Source organism: Mizuhopecten yessoensis, unplaced genomic scaffold, assembly GCF_002113885.1.
Source record: "Mizuhopecten yessoensis strain PY_sf001 unplaced genomic scaffold, ASM211388v2 scaffold11175, whole genome shotgun sequence".
Classification (NCBI taxonomy): domain Eukaryota; kingdom Metazoa; phylum Mollusca; class Bivalvia; order Pectinida; family Pectinidae; genus Mizuhopecten; species Mizuhopecten yessoensis.
Window position 1 is genome coordinate 1,221,858 of NW_018408917.1, and position 24,302 is coordinate 1,246,159.

The 24,302-nt window shown below is 31.2% G+C and overlaps 1 protein-coding gene across 1 annotated transcript; it reads left to right on the top strand.

The window, feature by feature from the left end:
- The first annotated feature begins 1,566 nt into the window (after positions 1–1,566).
- LOC110440229 lies at positions 1,567–23,858 on the top strand. Its single transcript, XM_021483176.1, has 8 exons — positions 1,567–1,654; positions 12,341–12,394; positions 16,200–16,628; positions 17,306–17,413; positions 18,048–18,227; positions 18,814–18,996; positions 19,378–19,470; positions 22,118–23,858. Exons 1-8 carry the CDS (start codon positions 1,609–1,611, stop codon positions 22,231–22,233), a joined length of 1,209 nt encoding a protein of 402 aa, XP_021338851.1. The 5' UTR covers positions 1,567–1,608; the 3' UTR covers positions 22,234–23,858.
- Positions 23,859–24,302: the final 444 nt, after the last annotated feature.

Genomic DNA, 24,302 nt, shown 5'->3' on the forward strand with positions numbered 1-24,302 from the left:
GGGGGGAGTGTTACTGTTGTTTGCATAGTGAGGTCAGAGGTCATATGACGGTACACTTAATTTTATTGAATCATAACATTTTGAGTTGGTACTGTTATCTAGAGGGTGTAAAAATATTGTACTATACGATAATATACATTGTTCACATGAAATAAAACCTTTATTTGTCGGGAATGTAGGAACTATGGATATTTTTTTTAAAGATAAACAGGGTATTTGATAATGAAGTTGGGCATTAATGATGTAATGCCAATGTCTTAAATGCATTAGCGCGTGTTAGTTTTACTAAATATATGACCGAATCAAGTATAACCGTTCAATGTGTGAAAGAATTGCATTTTATAATTGGACAATGTTTCAAGAATCGATTTGACTGCCTCTTTAGAAATCCTGGGGTATGTTATTTTTGGGGAAATTATCGATGCTAATTATAAATATCGATTATCCTTCACTAGGAATATCGAAGTTCAATCGTGAGCACAACAGATATTCGATAATTTGACGGGAGTATTATGGTATGGCGTTGTCCGTCCGTCCGGCCGGCGTAAACTTTTGTTTGTCCGGCAATCTTCTCCTACATTTTTCAACGGATCGCTTTGAAACTTGGTATACATTATAATCATGATATGAAGTTGTGTCTCCTTTAAAAGATTTTGTTTCAACAATTTTCTCAAAAGTTATTGCCCTTTGTTCATTTCAGTATTTGATTTTTTTGTCCGGAGATCTCCTCCTACATTTTTTGACAGATTTCTTTGAAACTTAAGAGGCTAAATAATCATAATATGTTGTTGTGTTTCCTTGAAAAGAGTTTTGGTTCGACAATTTTTCCAAACGTTATTGCCCTTTGTTCATTTCAGTATTTGATTTTTTTATCTGGAGATTTTCTCCTACAGTTTTATAGCATGTCGGCTTACCACTCTTTGAATGATGTAGATCTTATCTCAATGTAAGAAAGTATTTAACACTATATGGCATTCGGCGGGCGTATATCGTTCCGCCCCGCGGTACTCTTGTTTACTTTAATATATTATCCATTGCATGTAACCGTAGGAGGCAACTGATGAAGAGCTCTATGTAGAATCGAAGGTTTGGTACTGCGTCATGCGCAAAGGGAACATTAAAGAAACCAAAATGGATCTGTTAACCCCATTATGACACTTCGGGATCTACGAATTTTCTCTTCTCACTTCCCTGGTCTTTCATTTGGGCGGTGTCTCCCTAGACATCCATTTTTTAGTCATAGCTGTTGCGAGGACGATAAACCACAACTACACGCATGCATCTTGGACACATGGGAGGCCGTCCTTAAATGACCATAGCTGTTGATAGGACGTTAACAATACTTAACTAGTTAAACCACAAACGATTTAAAATCTTGAATCTATCTACATCGTAACTGACTTGTTTCTTACTGTACATGTTATACAGTAGGTACTATCTTGAGAAGTGTTTGATCTGCTGCTAGTATCTGCCGTATGTACACTTTAAGTTAAAGGTATAACACTTCAGATACTGTGTGTAAACAGTACATCTAATCGACTGTCTCGACTTGTTACATACTCATCTCAGATATATTTGTATTGACGCAGATATGATAATGTACAAATAATGGGTATTACGTGTCGTGCAACGATGGAATATACATTCGTTATAGGTAAGCTTGTTTTCTTTTAAATATAATGGCATCATAAAATATGTATGGTGATGTATTTCCACGGACTTCATAGTCTTTAATCGCTTAAGGAATGTAAAATATACTATATGTACAGAAAACCAAATACTGCAGCGATAATACAAAAACACATGATATACCTTAACGTCAATAAGTAAACACAAACCAGTTTTACACAAATATACCGCAGCGATGATTCACAAACACAGAATATGCCACAGCGTCAACACTAGGATACAAAATATACTAGTTTTAATACACATGTTCACACAAAAATATATTTTTCATAACTGACCGCAAAATATACAGCGTCATTAAAACCCCCAGATAAGATTTAATACATCATACAAGTTAACATGACAACGTTAATACATGAACACAAATCATACATAATGTTATACACAAACACATAATATATCAAAGCCCTAATACATGAACATAAATCATACATAATATCATACACAAACACATAATATATCAAAGCCCTAATACATGAACATAAATCATACTTAATATCATACACAAAAACATGATATATCACAGCGCTAATACATGAACATAAATCATACTTGATATTATACACAAACACATAATATATCACAGCGCTAATACACGAACATGAACACAAATCATACATGATATTATACACAAATACATAATATATCATAGCGCTAATACATGAACATGAACACAAAACATACTTAATAGTATACACAAATAAATAATATATCACAGCGCTAATACATAACCAACAAAACATACTTAATATTATCAACAAATACATAATATATCACAGCGCTAATACATAAACACAAAACATGCTTAATATCATACACAAACACATAATATATCACAGCGCTTATACATGAACACAAAACATACTTAATATCATACGCAAACACATAATATATTACATCTTTAATACATGAACATGAACACAAAACATATTTAACATTATACACAAACACATAATATATCACAGCGAAAATACATGAACACAAATCATACTTAATATCATACACAAACACATAATATATCACAGCGCTAATACATGAACACAAAACACACTTAATATCATACACAAACACATATTATATCACAGCGCTAATACATGAACCCAAATCATACTTTTATCATACAAAAACACATAATATATCACAGCGCTAATACATGAACACAAATTGTACTTAATATTATACACAAACACATAATATATCACAGCGAAAATACATGAACACAAATCATACTTAATATTATACACAAACACATAATATATCACAGCGCTAATACACGAACATGAACACAAATCATACATGATATTATACACAAACACATAATATATCATAGCGCTAACACATGAACATAAATCATACTTTCTATAATACACAAACACATAATATATCACAGCGATAATACACGAGCATGAACACAAATCATACATAATATTATACACAAATACATAATATATCATAGCGCTAATACATGAACATGAACACAAAACATACTTAATAGTATACACAAATAAATAATATATCACAGCGTTAATACATAACCAACAAAACATACTTAATATTATCAACAAATACATAATATATCACAGCACTAATACATAAACACAAAACATGCTTAATATCATACACAAACACATAATATATCACAGCTTTAATACATGAGCACAAAACACACTTAATATTATACACAAACACATACTATATCACAGCGCTAATATATGAACACAAATCATACTTAATATTATACACAAACACATAATATATCACAGCGATAATACATGAACACAAATCATACTTTTATCATACAAAAACACATAATATATCACAGCGCTAATACATGACCACAAATCATACTTAATATTATACACAAACACATAATATATCAATTGTACTTAATATTATACACAAACACATAATATATCACAGCGCTAATACATGAACACAAAACATACTTAATATTATACACAAACACATTCTATATCACAGCGCTAATATATGAACACAAATCATACTTAATATTATACACAAACACATAATATATCACGCTGCTAATACATGAACACAAAACATACTTAATATTATACACAAACACACAATATATCACAGCTTTAATACATGAACATGAACACAAAACATACTTAATATCATACACAAACACATAATATATCACAGCTTTAATACATGAGCACAAAACACACTTAATATTATACACAAACACATACTATATCACAGCGCTAATATATGAACACAAATCATACTTAATAATATCACAGCGCTAATACATGAACAGAAATCATACTTAACATTATACACAAACACACAATATATCACAGCGCTAATACATGACATGAACATAAATCATACTTGATATTATACACAAACACATAATATATAACGGAGCTAATACATGAACACAAATCATACTTATATCATAAACAAACACTTAATATATTACAGCGCTAATACATGAACACAAATTGTACTTAATATTATACACAAACACTTAATATATCACAGCGCTAATACATGAGCACAAATCATACTTAATATTATACACAAACACATAACTTTAATACATGAACATGAACACAAAACATACTTAACATTATACACAAACACATAATATATAACGGCGCTAATACATGAACACAAATCATACTTAATATCATAAACAAACACTTAATATATTACAGCGCTAATACATGAACACAAAACACTCTTAATATCATACACAAACACATATTATATCACAGCGCTAATCCATGAACACAAATCATCCTTTTATCATACAAAAACACATAATATATCACAGCGCTAATACAAGAACACAAATCATACTTAATATAATACACAAACACATAATATATCACAGCGCTAATACAAGAACACAAATCATACTTAATATAATACACAAACACATAATATATCACAGCGCTAATACATGAACACAAAACATACTTAATATTATACACAAACACATACTATATCACAGCGCTAATATATGAACACAAATCATACTTAATAGTATACACAAGCACATAATATATCACAGCGCTAATACATGAACACAAATTGTACTTAATATTATATACAAACACATAATATATCACAGCGCTAATACATGAACACAAAACATACTTAATATCATACACAAACACATCATATATCACAGCGCTAATACATGAGCACAAAACACACTTAATATTATACACAAACACATGCTATATCACAGCGCTAATATATGAACACAAATCATACTTAATATCATACACAAAAGCATGATATATCACAGCGCTAATACATGAACACAAATCATACTTAATATTATACACAAACATATAAAATATCACAGCGTTTATACATGAACATGAACACAAAACAAACTTAATATTATACAAAAACACATGACATATCACAGCGCTTATACATGAACACCAAACATACTTCATATTATACACAAACACATAATGTATCACAGCGCTAATACATGACCTCAAATCATACTTAATATTATACAAAAACACATAATATATCACAACGCTAATACATGAACACAAATCATACTTAATAGTATACACAAGCACATAATATATCACAGCGCTAATACATGACCTCAAACCATACTTAATATTATACAAAAACACATGCCATATCACAGCGCTTATACATGAACATGAACACAAAACATACTTAACATTATACACAAACACATAATATATAACAGCTCTAATACATGAACACAAATCATACTTAATATCATACAAAAACACATAATATATCACAGCGCTAATACATGAACACAAATCAAACTTAATATTATACACAAACACATAATATATCACAGCGCTTATACATGAACATGAACACAAAACAAACTTAATATTATACACAAACACATAATATATCACGGCGCTAATACATCATCACAAAACATACTTAATATTATACACAAACACATAATATATCACAGCGTTTATACATGAACATGAACACAAAACAAACTTATTATTATACACAAACACATAATAAATCACAGCGCTAATACATCAACACAAAATATACTTAATATTATACACAAACACATAATATATCACAGCGCTAATACATGACCACAAATCATGCTTCATATTACACAAAACCACATAATATATCACAGCGTTAATACAAGAACATAAATCATACTTAATATTATACAAAAACAAATAATATATCACAGCTTTAATACATGACCATTAACACAAAACATACTTAACATTATACACAAAAACATATTATATCACAGCGCTAATACATGAACACAAATCATACTTAATATTATACACAAACACACAATATATCACGGCGCTAATACATGAACACAAAATATGCTTAATATCATACACAAACACATAATATATCACAGCGCTAATACACGAACATAAATCATACTTAATATTATACAAAAACACATAATATATCATAGCGCTAATACATGAACACAAATCATACTTAATATTATACAAAAACACATAATATATCACAGCGCTAATACATGAACATAAATCATACTTAATATTATACACAAACACATAATATATCATAGCGCTAATACATGAACATAAATCATACTTAATATCATACACAAACACATAATATATCACAGCGCTAATACATGAACACAAATCATACTTAATATTATACACAAACACATAATATATCACAGCGCTAATACATGAACACAAATCATACTTAATATTATACACAAACACATAATATATCATAGCGCTAATACATGAACATAAATCATACTTAATATTATACACAAACACATAATATATCACAGCGCTAATACATGAACACAAATCATACTTAATATTATACACAAACACATAATATATCATAGCGCTAATACACGAACATGAACACAAAACATACTTAACATTATACACAAACACACATGTATCACAGCGCTAATACATGACCACAAAACAAACTTATTATTATACAAAAACACATAATATATCACAGCGTTAATACATGAACATAAATCATACTTAATATTATACAAAAACACATAATATATCACAGCGCTAATACATGAACACAAATTATACTTAATATTATACACAAACACATAATATATCACAGCGCTAATACATGAACACAAATCATACTTAATATTATACACAAACACATAATATATCACAGCGCTAATACATGAACACAAATCATACTTAATATTATACACAAACACATAATATATCACAGCGCTAATACATGAACACAAATCATACTTAATATTATACACAAACACATAATATATCACAGCGCTAATACATGAACACAAATCATACTTAATATTATACACAAACACATAATATATCACAGCGCTAATACATGAACACAAATCATACTTAATATTATACACAAACACATAATAACTCATAGCGCTAATACACGAACATGAACACAAAACATACTTAACATTATACACAAACACACATGTATCACAGCGCTAATACATGACCACAAAACAAACTTATTATTATACAAAAACACATAATATATCACAGCGTTAATACATGAACATAAATCATACTTAATATTATACAAAAACACATAATATATCACAGCGCTAATACATGAACACAAATTATACTTAATATTATACACAAACACATAATATATCACAGCGCTAATACATGAACACAAATCATACTTAATATTATACACAAACACATAATATATCACAGCGCTAATACATGAACACAAATCATACTTAATATTATACACAAACACATAATATATCACAGCGCTAATACATGAACACAAATCATACTTAATATTATACACAAACACATAATATATCACAGCGCTAATACATGAACACAAATCATACTTAATATTATACACAAACACATAATATATCACAGCGCTAATACATGAACACAAATCATACTTAATATTATACACAAACACATAATAACTCATAGCGCTAATACACGAACATGAACACAAAACATACTTAACATTATACACAAACACACATGTATCACAGCGCTAATACATGACCACAAAACAAACTTATTATTATACAAAAACACATAATATATCACAGCGTTAATACATGAACATAAATCATACTTAATATTATACAAAAACACATAATATATCACAGCGCTAATACATGAACACAAATTATACTTAATATTATACACAAACACATAATATATCACAGCGCTAATACATGAACACAAATCATACTTAATATTATACACAAACACATAATATATCACAGCGCTAATACATGAACACAAATCATACTTAATATTATACACAAACACATAATATATCACAGCGCTAATACATGAACACAAATCATACTTAATATTATACACAAACACATAATATATCACAGCGCTAATACATGAACACAAATCATACTTAATATTATACACAAACACATAATATATCACAGCGCTAATACATGAACACAAATCATACTTAATATTATACACAAACACATAATAACTCATAGCGCTAATACACGAACATGAACACAAAACATACTTAACATTATACACAAACACACATGTATCACAGCGCTAATACATGACCACAAAACAAACTTATTATTATACAAAAACACATAATATATCACAGCGTTAATACATGAACATAAATCATACTTAATATTATACAAAAACACATAATATATCACAGCGCTAATACATGAACACAAATTATACTTAATATTATACACAAACACATAATATATCACAGCGCTAATACATGAACACAAATCATACTTAATATTATACACAAACACATAATATATCACAGCGCTAATACATGAACACAAATCATACTTAATATTATACACAAACACATAATATATCACAGCGCTAATACATGAACACAAATCATACTTAATATTATACACAAACACATAATATATCACAGCGCTAATACATGAACACAAATCATACTTAATATTATACACAAACACATAATATATCACAGCGCTAATACATGAACACAAATCATACTTAATATTATACACAAACACATAATAACTCATAGCGCTAATACACGAACATGAACACAAAACATACTTAACATTATACACAAACACACATGTATCACAGCGCTAATACATGACCACAAAACAAACTTATTATTATACAAAAACACATAATATATCACAGCGTTAATACATGAACATAAATCATACTTAATATTATACAAAAACACATAATATATCACAGCGCTAATACATGAACACAAATTATACTTAATATTATACACAAACACATAATATATCACAGCGCTAATACATGAACACAAATCATACTTAATATTATACACAAACACATAATATATCACAGCGCTAATACATGAACACAAATCATACTTAATATTATACACAAACACATAATATATCACAGCGCTAATACATGAACACAAATCATACTTAATATTATACACAAACACATAATATATCACAGCGCTAATACATGAACACAAATCATACTTAATATTATACACAAACACATAATATATCACAGCGCTAATACATGAACACAAATCATACTTAATATTATACACAAACACATAATAACTCATAGCGCTAATACACGAACATGAACACAAAACATACTTAACATTATACACAAACACACATGTATCACAGCGCTAATACATGACCACAAAACAAACTTATTATTATACAAAAACACATAATATATCACAGCGTTAATACATGAACATAAATCATACTTAATATTATACAAAAACACATAATATATCACAGCGCTAATACATGAACACAAATTATACTTAATATTATACACAAACACATAATATATCACAGCGCTAATACATGAACACAAATCATACTTAATATTATACACAAACACATAATATATCACAGCGCTAATACATGAACACAAATCATACTTAATATTATACACAAACACATAATATATCACAGCGCTAATACATGAACACAAATCATACTTAATATTATACACAAACACATAATATATCACAGCGCTAATACATGAACACAAATCATACTTAATATTATACACAAACACATAATATATCACAGCGCTAATACATGAACACAAATCATACTTAATATTATACACAAACACATAATAACTCATAGCGCTAATACACGAACATGAACACAAAACATACTTAACATTATACACAAACACACATGTATCACAGCGCTAATACATGACCACAAAACAAACTTATTATTATACAAAAACACATAATATATCACAGCGTTAATACATGAACATAAATCATACTTAATATTATACAAAAACACATAATATATCACAGCGCTAATACATGAACACAAATTATACTTAATATTATACACAAACACATAATATATCACAGCGCTAATACATGAACACAAATCATACTTAATATTATACACAAACACATAATATATCACAGCGCTAATACATGAACACAAATCATACTTAATATTATACACAAACACATAATATATCACAGCGCTAATACATGAACACAAATCATACTTAATATTATACACAAACACATAATATATCACAGCGCTAATACATGAACACAAATCATACTTAATATTATACACAAACACATAATATATCACAGCGCTAATACATGAACACAAATCATACTTAATATTATACACAAACACATAATAACTCATAGCGCTAATACACGAACATGAACACAAAACATACTTAACATTATACACAAACACACATGTATCACAGCGCTAATACATGACCACAAAACAAACTTATTATTATACAAAAACACATAATATATCACAGCGTTAATACATGAACATAAATCATACTTAATATTATACAAAAACACATAATATATCACAGCGCTAATACATGAACACAAATTATACTTAATATTATACACAAACACATAATATATCACAGCGCTAATACATGAACACAAATCATACTTAATATTATACACAAACACATAATATATCACAGCGCTAATACATGAACACAAATCATACTTAATATTATACACAAACACATAATATATCACAGCGCTAATACATGAACACAAATCATACTTAATATTATACACAAACACATAATATATCACAGCGCTAATACATGAACACAAATCATACTTAATATTATACACAAACACATAATATATCACAGCGCTAATACATGAACACAAATCATACTTAATATTATACACAAACACATAATAACTCATAGCGCTAATACACGAACATGAACACAAAACATACTTAACATTATACACAAACACACATGTATCACAGCGCTAATACATGACCACAAAACAAACTTATTATTATACAAAAACACATAATATATCACAGCGTTAATACATGAACATAAATCATACTTAATATTATACAAAAACACATAATATATCACAGCGCTAATACATGAACACAAATTATACTTAATATTATACACAAACACATAATATATCACAGCGCTAATACATGAACACAAATCATACTTAATATCATACACAAACACATAATACATCACAGCGCTAATACATGAACACAAATCATACTTAGTATTATACACAAACACATAATATATCATAGCGCTAATACATTAACATGAACACAAAACATACTTAATATTATACACAAACACATAATATATCACAGCGCTAATACATCAACACAATTCATATTTAATATTATGCACTAACACATAATATATCGCAGCGCTAATACATGATTACAAATCATACTTAATATTATACACAAACACATAATATATCACAGATCTAATACATGAACACAAATCATATTTAATATTATACACAAACACACAATATATCACAGCGCTAATACATGATCACAAAGCATTGCACAGATGAACATTGAAGTAAACATATAATGTATCGAAGCGTCAATATACTAACAAATACTGTGTCCGTGATACTGTATTAAATATCTAACAACCAGTAGGGGATACCTGTTAATAAATTTCGAGAAACATATTGATGTAATTTTTCAGTACTTATCGGCCAACAGTGAATTAAACATTTTGTGAGTTTTTATTCTTAGTGTTGTTTTGCACTAAATGACGCATTGTCGATGGACCATGAAAGAATACATAAATACAAATGTAGTGACCTGACACAGAGTCGTGTGCTTTGAACAAGTCCCCATGACAAGTATTCAAGGCCTTGTTGGTGGAATATTGTCCTTTACACTACTCTTGATATCATTGATGTTAACATTTATCCAAATTTCATCATTTAGTTGTTATTGATGTGTGTAAAGTTTCTTTTCGACGCTTATGGTCTTGAAAAGAGGCACTGTTTCAGTGAGGCAAAGAATACACCAACATACCCTGTCGCCGACATACATACACTCATGCACGCATACACAACACGCATGGGGGCACATTCGTGAATGACATTAGCTGTTGATAGGACGTTAAGCCCTTTTCAATCAACCGACTGTCCGCCAAGAATGCCACTCTTGTGTCGAGGATCCGTTCAGCCTTAGCACACGCCAGTCCCCATATGATCATTGATGTTGCGAGGACGTTAAACCCCAAGCAAGCAACTAATTTAACAAACTTTGACCATTAAACACAATAATTGAGCAGAGATTACTTAATAGCATTTCTCATTCCAGCATCGTTTGTGATGTCGGCTGTGGGATTGATATTGGCAACCGGATTTGACCAAAGTAAGTCATTCTTTTTTCATGTTAAACAACTCTCACTTCTGGTTCTATAGGGATGGAAAATTGAGACGAAAATATTTCATGAACAACATTGTACATGTATTAGAATTAAGGCAATACGCTATATGTGTTTGAAAGGGAAAATATTTAAAGCTGCCACATGCTGACTCTTGACACTTCCCTAAAAGAAATATGATGTATTTATATTAAATAATATAGCAAAAGCCCAAATTACCGGATAACCGTTCAATTTGTGTCTGTCCTGTTAAATACGCAGTCTTGTTAAATGCCAATTCATAACCAGAGAGTTTTTAAGGATTCGGCCAGACTGTCGGGGTTTTGTTTTCACTTCAGAATTAATAGGATAAATTCTAGTTTTACAGATGTGTATGTCTTATTCCATATTTCCGTTTCACCATCACGCGTTATCAAACCACGGAATTAGATTGCCAAGTCCGTGATCAAACTTAGTGCATAGTATGCATACTGTCGGGAGAGGGCCTAGTAAGTTGAGAGAATTACTAAATAATTTATGAATGATAAATGTTCCAACTGAGTAAACCTTTCGTAGATGACAGTGATATCATACAAGGCAATTTTAAACCAGAAGGTTTGAAACGGAATACGAAACTTGGTGCTTCTCATCCATGAATACTTCAAATTTTCAAACGTAAGAACTATGTTACACGGGGACATCTGAATCAATTATATGGTGTATGTTTATACTTTACCTGAATTCTCTATCATGTTAACTAGAACTACCGAATTGTGTAAAGTCGGGAGAAAACGCCCAATAAAAACTATTTTCGTAGATTACTGAATTAGAAATACTGCTATGAGACTAGACTATATTTGCATATGTATATTTGCCAGTTTTCAAAAGTTTTCCTGCATACAACTTAAATTACAAATGCACTGCTCTGATATAGTGAGCTCATGGTGAGCTCCGTTTTAAATCTTCACTACAGTAAGACTTACTCAAGAAATTTTCTTGTATAACCCATGACAATAAATTAAACATCCAAGAGAAATTAATGTCAAAATATAGTGATTATGTTATGAATCCATCCACCAGCTTCTGACCTTAGAGTTCAGATATTTCACACTATTCGGAATTAAACACTTATACATGTGTATAACAATATTGTGTACACGTTGTGCCGTATTACGTAATTACGTAAAACCAATGACTAGCCAAATCTCACTAAACCCATTCCTGCAGTTGATTAAACTAACTTCCAGAGCATTATTTTCAAAGTAAAGTATCGTTCCTCCCACATGTCAAGTATCTTAAGGCAAAACGCATCAAAGCACTAAATATACTAAAGGTTGAATCCAATGCTGACCGCGGCGCTGATATGGAAGTATTGCTAAGACTCTGAGCACTTGAAAACAAATATTATAACTAAAAACCTTACACTAAGATTTGAAAAACAATAATTCCTTTTTGATAAACATACATATAACCATACAAAGTTTTATTTAGAAAACATCATAATACTACTTATAAAACAATACATATATAAAACTAAATGCCTAGAAATTGACCTTAATCTGACTAGTCTCAAAAACCATATAAAATTTGAATTAAAAGCACAAAAGATCCTTGTGTATAAACAGAATAAATCAATAAATAAGGATGAGTTAAACCATCAAATAGATAACTGGATGCAATTATAATATGACTAAATATATATATATGACATATTTGTTCTATACATATATACATCTATTGTACTTTATCGTCTCCTCACTGTAATAATAATCATCAAATATTTCATACATTTTAGTTCGCCAGGCTAAGTTAAAATATAATGACCTAGGAGTGCTCCCCATCCCCTGTAATGTTTTCTCTTGTGTGTTTGATGTCATAGGTTTATATATATTGCTTTTGCATCAGTGTCTCAGTGTATGTCTTTATGTATGTACATGACATTGGCAATTTTTTGCTTAATATCTGCTTATGTGTTAATAATAATATCTTATATGATGATGATGATGATGATGATGTCTGATGATGATGATGATATTTGTTTAATATGTATGAACAATCATGTTATTAGGAACAATGTCATATATGTTTTGTGTTGTCTTGTAAAAAATTAAAAAAATTAAAAAAATTAAAAAAAAAAAAAAAAAAAAAAAAAAAAAAAAAAAAAAAAAAAAAAAAAAAAAAAAAAAAAAAAAAAAAAAAAAAAAAAAAAAAAAAAAAAAAAAAAAAAAAAAAAAAAAAAAAAAAAAAAAAAAAAAAAAAAAAAAAAAAAAAAAAAAAAAAAAAAAAAAAAAAAAAAAAAAAAAAAAAAAAAAAAAAAAAAAAAAAAAAAAAAAAAAAAAAAAAAAAAAAAAAAAAAAAAAAAAAAAAAAAAAAAAAAAAAAAAAAAAAAAAAAAAAAAAAAAAAAAAAAAAAAAAAAAAAAAAAAAAAAAAAAAAAAAAAAAAAAAAAAAAAAAAAAAAAAAAAAAAAAAAAAAAAAAAAAAAAAAAAAAAAAAAAAAAAAAAAAAAAAAAAAAAAAAAAAAAAAAAAAAAAAAAAAAAAAAAAAAAAAAAAAAAAAAAAAAAAAAAAAAAAAAAAAAAAAAAAAAAAAAAAAAAAAAAAAAAAAAAAGACTCTGAGCACATGTAATTCTAAACTTGACTGTCAATCCATTGTTCAGGGATCTGTAAGAGAATCCCAAATTAATGTTGACACTATCCGATCACTTACTGTATAACATAAAATGTTTGTTGTGTATAAACATTCGTGGTTGCTATTGAACCACAAAAATAAATACAACAAATTTGAATGATACACGTGTCTACTGTTTGTTTATATAGTGTATCCACGAAAGTTTGAACCACTAAACGATCTAAATGGCTTCAAACCACGAACGAAAGTATCCACGAATATTTCGTGTTTTACAGTATAACAATTGGTGATCTGCCATGGCCTTCCGCCTCCGCCTGAATCATATATTACAGGCTCAACATAGGGACTTTCAATCTTTTTGTACAGTTGGTTCGAAAGATGAACATAACATGATGTTGGTTAAAAAACGATGCAACCATTTTTATGCAGAAGTTTGGTTTGGTTTAGTATTGTTCAACGTCCTATAAACAGCTATGGTCATTTAAGGACGGCCTCCCATGTGTGCAAGATGCATGCGTGTAGTGTATGCGTGTGTATTTTGGAGGCTGTGATATGTTCGTGTTTGTCTCCTTGTGATAGCGCGGAACTGATGTCGACTTTAAAGTGCTACCTGCCGAAGACACCCAGCAGGGCACGCCCACCCAATCACATTATACTGACAACGGGCGAACCAGTCGTCCCACCTCTAAATTGCTGAGCGTTAAGCCGTATAGGAAACTTACATTTATACAGACTCTGGTATGTCCCGGCCAGGGGACAGAACCCAAAGCCTTCCTCACAAGGGCGAACACTCAACTAATGGCAAAAAAATAAAGCATTGTCAAGGGAGACATTATGAAGAAGAAAGTTGTTTAGAAAGAAGAGAAAATATTGGTCCCAAATTTAGTCGCCTCTTACGATCATGCAATCGCCTTGAACACATGTTATCAAATGATGTACCAAAGTATATATATCATCTATTCTGGTTCCCTTTCTGTTCTACAGAGCCTTCGGAAAAATAATTTGAAGAATATTTCAATTGGTAAAAAACATTAACATCATTTCAAAGTATTACCTCCAAATGCCGTTCATTATTTACGCAAAAACCGTGTTTTATCAACCTTAGAATAGCTGCTTGTTCGAGGGATTTTTTTCCAAAAAAAGGGTTTCGTTTTATATGTAATTGAATTTATTTTCTGTTTTAGATGCAGTTCTCTGTGGGGAAACAATGAACATAATGAAACAAGACAAATACATCATCAGATACCTAAGCGATGGTGCCCATGACATCATACCAACGCCAAAAGAAACAGAAAACCGAACTGTAAGGATGTTACAACAAAAACGGGGTAGCTTACAATTAAGAAAATGTCGGATCAACATTAAGACATCGCCTGGCTATCGTTTACAAATTAACATTCAATATATTCCTCAGTATTCCGGATGTAATCAAGGTTACTTTCATATTGGAAACGACAAATATCGATCGGATAGGGTTTCTATGACTTCATACAAATTTTGTGACGTAGTACGCGGATTAGAAATAATATCCAGAGAGAACTATATGTGGATGGTGTACGACGTCAATCAACAGAAAACTATGGGCGAAATCCTCATCGAAGCTTACCCAGATGGTAAGTGTTTAATAGGAAGATTGACGTGTTTGTTATATGTTAATTGCCTGTAATGATAAAGTATTACCGAGATCACATTAATTAGTCACATATCAACTAATGCAGGTTTTGGAAAATTATGCCGACCATATATTAAGTTAATTATTCCCCTATGCCTTTCTATGGTTGTGGGGCTTCCGCGTTTCGTTGAAACCGAGAGCTGAACTGGATGGGTTAAATCGCAACAAGCAGGGAGGGACCAGACAATGCAATCCATCGACCCCGTTTATACAAAAAAAAAATCTTATTTTCTATTGCGGCACATGACAAGTATGTAATGGGCGACATTAATGTGTAACAAGCACTCAGTTGCGACAGTTTGGATGTTATCATTTTCAATTCAATTTAACTTTCATTTTTATTCTTCATCTGTACAGTACACCGCCTCTCTTTCCACCGCATCACTTTTGGCTTTACTGCAGAACGGTCTTTTTGATGCGGAATCCAGTGAGGTCTGTCTCTAAGACCGGGACCTACAAAAGTACTTTAAAATTGCAGTTGTTACAGCTGTTAATAGGACGTAAAACAAAGCCGAAACCAAAAATATCTTCTTGCTTACCCTGCGGTTTGCAGATTGCATTAGCAAACAGACGAAACTTGCTCTTAAATATCATAACATACATAACTATTGATTACAGCGAGATGCAACAGCAGTTCCTTCGAGTGTTCCCCAGTTCAGTGTATCCAACCTGGCCGTGTTTGTGACGGACGTACGGACTGCCGAAACGGACGAGACGAGTTCTGTGGTACGTATTATTTTACCTTATATTCTTTTCATTTAACTTTAAACTTTTTTAAAATTCATTTTCGAATATATATCATTTGAACATTTACATGCCTTTCGCCCTGGATCTGAGAGCTTTATTGTATCGTATACCTTTCATTTTAAAAATTACATTATGTACGTGAATATACTACGACGAACTATAAAATTGGTATCAGATCCGCACTATCACAAAGACGCAATTACATACACATAACATACCCCGCCACTTGGAAGGAAATTAAAATGCCATAATTCACTTAATACTTTATACATTGTAATGACTTAGAGCAAAATCAGACAAAGAGTGAGGCCGTTAGCATCACCTTGGCGTACACCTATATATATGTCAATTAGTCATTACGGCGGCCATGTTTGATGACCGATCAGAAAATGAATCGCGTTTCATCTGCAGATATACCTGCCAATGCTCATGTCAAATTTTTTAAGTATCGTGCAAGAAATCGATTTCGCGGAAGAAAAATATACATTCGCCTCCTTTAATTGCTCATCACAACCCATGTCATGTTGTCTTTCACAATTAAAGTTCCTTACATTTCGAACATCTGATTCCGAGTATATGACCATATTTGTTTTGGTTCGTTTTTGCATTACAGGAAACATTCGCAACGATGTAGAGAAGCGAATACCTGAAACTAAAGGACCATGCTTTCTCTGCTTGGATGACACAGTTATCTGCCCTTCCCTACCTCTGTATAACGATGACAGGGGGCATGAACTTTGGTTTATGTGCGACAGGATTGACCATTGCAAGGACGGATCAGACGAACGGCTAGGTAGATAAATCATGTTTCCCGACTATTCTAGACAATATTCCATTGTTTTGCACACGTTCCCTCTGTGTTCTTTAATTCGCCAAGTGCCAAGAGATTTCACAAACAGTCGTATGTAACTTTGGGGGTTCGTTGCATGTTTGTCTAATTGTTCATCTGCACCAAAAACGTGACTCTGTTATTGTTGGTTAATCATCCCGTCTCAATCGAATTCAATGTATTTATTCAAATGTGCTACTTGCTCCTGAGAGACATTGAAATACTAGTTCATCACGACTGACCTATGAAGCCGACATTTTACCAAAATGTAAACAGGGCAAACCGAATTTTCGGTTTTTTTTTCAGGCGATCGGATATGAGTAGGGGCTGTTTGATACGAAATTCATTTACAAGCTAATTTGTTATTAGATCCTTAACGGCCATCATTTCCAATACCCCTTATCGCATGGGGCCTACAAGAAACAGAAAGTAGATTATCGAAAGAAAGAAAAGAAAGGCTTATATTACCGGTTAACGAATGAGAAATAATTAAACCTCGACCCCTCCCCCTTAACAATGCATGTATGTGTTCTTTTGTTTTATACTTAAGATATGTGTTATCAAATGAAAAGAAAAGGAAACGCGGCCATGATGTTCGAGTGCGTACCTCATTTAGACGGTGGTTACCATGGCAACACAACCGTCCGGATGTGGGAGGACCGAGTCTGTGATGGAATCCAGGATTGTCGTAACCGGGAGGACGAGAATGAATGTTCAGAAGAAAATCCGAAAGGCGAGATATTCCGTAGTAAATCTGCAATAATGTGGCTCATTCGTGATACTACTTAGTGATACAACATTATAGAGAATCATGTTTTATATATCTGTTAAAAGTTAGTTACATAGACCAAGCTGTGAATCAATTTCTTTAAAACAAACACATGAGAAATGTATGTTCCAAACTATCATATACGTAATTCATAGTACACATTATTCACCTTGTCAATCCAGACTTTGACTTTAAACTAAAACATCCCCGTGTCTGAAATATCAGCATACGAATTTTTTTCACATTGAATTGTTTTCCTTTTTATTTATTAATCCAAAAGAAATCAAAGTACGAGCTATCCTTTTCTGAGGGGAAATTGAATGGATTATGTTATTGTTCTTACAGGTAAAACAAGTATACATCCGGTGGCGGTAACAGTCGTCGCGTGTTTCTTGCTGTCCGTTCTTTCAGGGGCGACCGTATTTATCTACAAAACGGGTAATTATTGTAATTTATCGTATCTTAAAATTATAAAAGTATAGCTAACACATAATGAATAAGAAAAGAAAAACAATATTTAAGAAAAGAATCTTCATGTTTTCATTTAAACGATCCAGTCGCAACTAAAACATTACAAACAGTTTTGGGACATTTTTTTTTTTTTGTAATGGTTTTATTTTTCCAAGTTTTTCATTACATATACATATACATAAACAAGACATTCACGCATTCTCACATATACACACACGGACATGGATTTAGCATTATCACAATCAATTGCATTGTCATCATAGTATCATCATCAACATATCATCATCATCATCATTCATCTTTATCATCGTCATCATCCTCTTTCATATATAATTATTCAATCATCATCATTGCAATAATCCATCATCATCCAAAATCTCCAATCATCATTGCATATGTATCATCATCAACATATAATTATCATCATCATCATATCTTCATCATCATACAATCATCACCATCATCATACAATCATCATCTTCAATTATAATCTTCACTCATCATTCTATATGTATCTTCATCAACTTATTATTATCATCATCATCATATCATCATCATCATTAATTCATAATGATATCATCATCATTCCAGATTTACAAACATTTTACAAATTTAAAATCCCTCACTTAATCGTTGTATACATCAATTCACATGTACAAACACAGCTTCAAAGTGAGTTATTCCATGTCCTTTATCAAATTACCAATAACAAAATATACTCAGGCATTCGCTCAAACTTACACACACACAATGCACAAATGATAGTCATTTGAATTAAGAAATATGAAAAGAAAAGAAAAGATAGAGAGAGAGAGAGAGAGAGAGAGAGAATGGAGATTGGTTACAGAAGAACAATTTATCACATTAACCTGTCGATCGTACAGTAACAGTTGTATTATATCAGCTCAATATACTTAGAGTATTCCTATCTATTACTGTTACCCCTTAATTGGTTTTCTACATATAAATCATGAAATTGAGGGTTTTATGGGCTATTAAGAAGGTTTTGCCACTTTTCCCAGTCTTTTTGGAAGGTATGTCTATGATTTTCATCTTTCCCATTCACAATATATTTCTGTATCTCATAAGTCTCTTTTATACAGTTTATAAGGCCATTTACTGATAGAGCTTTTTCTAGGCATCTTGCTTTATAAACTTATTATTCTATAATAAGAATAATTTGGTTATCTACCATGTATCGAGTTCTGGTTTGATCACATATACCAAAGATAAATGTTTCCTTATTAAAAGCAATTGGAATAAACAAAACATCTAATAAAAACTCAAAGTTTATTAATAAATTCTGAACTTGATTGCACTCCCATAGTGCATGCTCTATTGTTTCAATGTCTGATTTACAAAAATAACAATGAGGATTATCTACTATTCCAGCCCTGTACAGTTTTATCAACATCAAATAAAAGGAGACTAATATAAGTTTATTTAACCTGTTAAAGAACCCATGTATAAACGATGCTGTCACAATATTACTTTGTCTTCTGTCCTAAAGATTGCAGAAATAAGCGTATATTTGCACTCATAATTTCACGCATTATCAAAATGTGTTTTTAATAATCGAAATTACAAAATCAATGTCATTCTGAAAATATTTATTAATCAAATGTTAACATATATATATTAAATCGAAAATCCCGAGAGAGAAACGCCGCTATTGCAGAGAACACCATCAAATACGATGTGCTCATTTTAATTATTGCTTTTCTAAATTCATGTACATTCGTTAAACAACTGTTTCGGACTAAAAACTATATCTTACTTATGTTCGACCACTACTGGAATATGCATGTGACGTATGGGACAACTGCGGTGAAACAAATGCCCTGTTAATAGAAAAAAATCCATCTAGAAGCTGCAAGAATAGTCACAGGGCTGCCCACATTCACTAAAAAAGATTTCTTATATCAAGAAACTGGATGGTTACCCCTTTCGAAAAGAAGAGATGTATAGTAAATAACATTGTACCTAACATAATTTCTTACTGACTTATTACCAATGTATATTGGTAATATAGCTCCGTATAATTTGCGAAATGCACATTTACTGCGGGAACAGCACTTCCGTTTACAACTATCAAAAAATTCTTTCTTTCCTTCCATATTAAAATTCTGGAACAACTTGAACAACACTGTAAGAAACTCCACCTCACTAAATTCTTTCAAGTCTAATGTAAAAAAGTCTATGATGGTAAATAATTTGTTTAGCAAGCATTTCGTAAACTATGGACCTAGAAAATTAAATATACTCCTTTGTCGTCTTACCGTACCCCAACCCCGACCTCTCTCTCTCTCTCTCTCTCTCTCTCTCTCTCTCTCTCTCAATGAACCCAATTCATTAATAACATATTTATTTTCTTACCATCATGTGACAATTTTGTGTATTATTATATTTGTCTGTATTACGGGAGAAGTCAATTGATAAGTTGGAAAAACTTACCGACTAATCCCTTTGGTAATATGTTGTCAATAAAATATGTTTAAACTAAACTAACTGTTTCGGAAACCAGTGTGCATTTTACCTCGTGATGTGTTACTAATATAATGAACTTTATAGACTTTCAATAAGAAATAATTTTGATTTTTTGAATTGTTGTTAGGAAAGAAACGGTCTTTTACGATGCGCCTGGATGTTATGAGGGAAGGGCCCGCCTTGGATCCTTCGGAAACCTTCCGGTTGGATACTGTTACAGAAGAGCCAGAAATGAAATCATGATATTCGTGATATCAATGAGCTGAACCAGAAGCATCATTTCAATAACTCCACAGCAACAAAAACATTTGAAATTCAAGTAGTTTACTCACAAAATGGCAAACAGCAACTTGTTCAGATTGATAGGACGATATTTCTGAAAAGATTTCCGTAAAATATTAAAATAATTTATATTTTTTCCGGTTTCTGTCCTCCAAATATGAGGTAATTCGCATTAATGAAACGGCAAGCATCCGGAATCTAAACTAAAATACCGCATTCAGTTCATTCTGACATGCACGCATACTTTGTACATATGGAGGCAAGTCCTTAAATTACCCCGAGTCTTAATAGGATGTTAAAACAAAATAATACTAAACAAAACCGGTATTGGCTATAGATAGATATATTTATGGTATCTTCGACAGTATGGATATGCGATGAAAAACCTTTGGTTTGTTTATACAGTTGCAAGGCAGAACAACTACACATTTTCAAAATTTGATTTAGTTTACTTTGTTTTTGTACAACTTAAGGATAATTATCCCTGTATTTCATGTTGGTAACGTCTATGATTTAGTGTAATTTTAACTAAGACAATAGTGGGATATTATGATTTAAATGATCAAACAGCTATATGAATTGGTTTAAACGAAATAATAAACTAAAACACTTCTAGATTTACCTCAACCACAATTTCATACACACTTTAATAGTAGGGATTTTTTTAATAATGCTATTAACTGGACGCAACTCAAAAAGTGTTCTATTTAAGTTCAAGGGAAATTACTCTGCTATTCTTGTAGCAACAGCATGTCAGAAAACACGTGAAAGCAAAGACTGATTCAGACATGTGACCTAAAGGATAAGATTGTTATCGTGAAATTGATGAGACAAGTCTACGCTGTGTTGTCTATGTAGTTTTAGCCCATGCATACATCCTTGATTTCAATTATATGAGTTACATTCATAGGGGTGGTTCGAGATTTCAATGTTTCCATAATTGAGATTTTAACACATTGTTAAGATGAAGTCATAATTATCCTACGAAACATAATTGGGAAACCACCATTGAGAAATGTCTTTTGGAAAAATTTCTTACCAAGAAGCCTTGTTGCCAACAATTCGCTAGAAAATAAAATGACGGAAAAATATCAGTTCAGTACTGTAAATCAGTCTTATTTTTGCGAGCAGTTGATATCCCCGTTGATCGACGAAACATTTTTATTCGTATTTTTATGTCATGGATAATAACTATCAATATAGAAAAAAAACATCCTTACAATCGCGAAGTCGAACATTCGCAATATAATATATATGCTATGTTCTTGAAATGTGAAGAACGGGTGGTGCTGCTGGACGTACCAGTGTACAATGTACAGCTAATGGTGAGGAAGGCAGTGGGTTCTAAACCCCAGGCCAGGACGTCCCAAAGTCCTTAAAATGGTGTAGATGTTAATCCCTGCTTAACGTGCAGCATTTAATGACAACAACTGGTGCACCCATCGCCAGTATAATGTGACCGGGCGGAATGTTGTGCTGGGTGACTTCGGCATGGTATTTCATTGAGAAAGCGCTATGAAGTCGGCTTCAGATCCGCGCTATCACAAGGAGCAAATACACCACCTGCACACATACACATAAGGAGACACGCCATAAAATGACCCTAGCTGTTAATAGGATGTTAAACAATATAAAAACCAAAACCAACCCTTTGTCAGTATAGTGTTACCGGGCGGAATGCTGTATTTGGTATTTCAGTGAGATAGCACTATAAAGTCGGCACCAGATCCGCGCTGTCACAAGGAGGCAAATACACAAACATACCATGTCTCATGCACAACACACATAGAAGCACGTCCTTAAAAGACCTAAGCTGTTGATAGGACGTTACACAAAATAAAACCAAACCAAACCCATCGTCCTCGTGGCACTAAAGTGACCAATTGCAGGCGTGCATTTTAAAGATAATGTATTCCTCGTTAAAATTAAACACGATTCCGAACCGAAATAATATAACAAAGTATCAGTCTTGTTTCTACAACACTCCTGCCGATCCTCATATCAGCGTATAAATCCGATTATAATTTAAT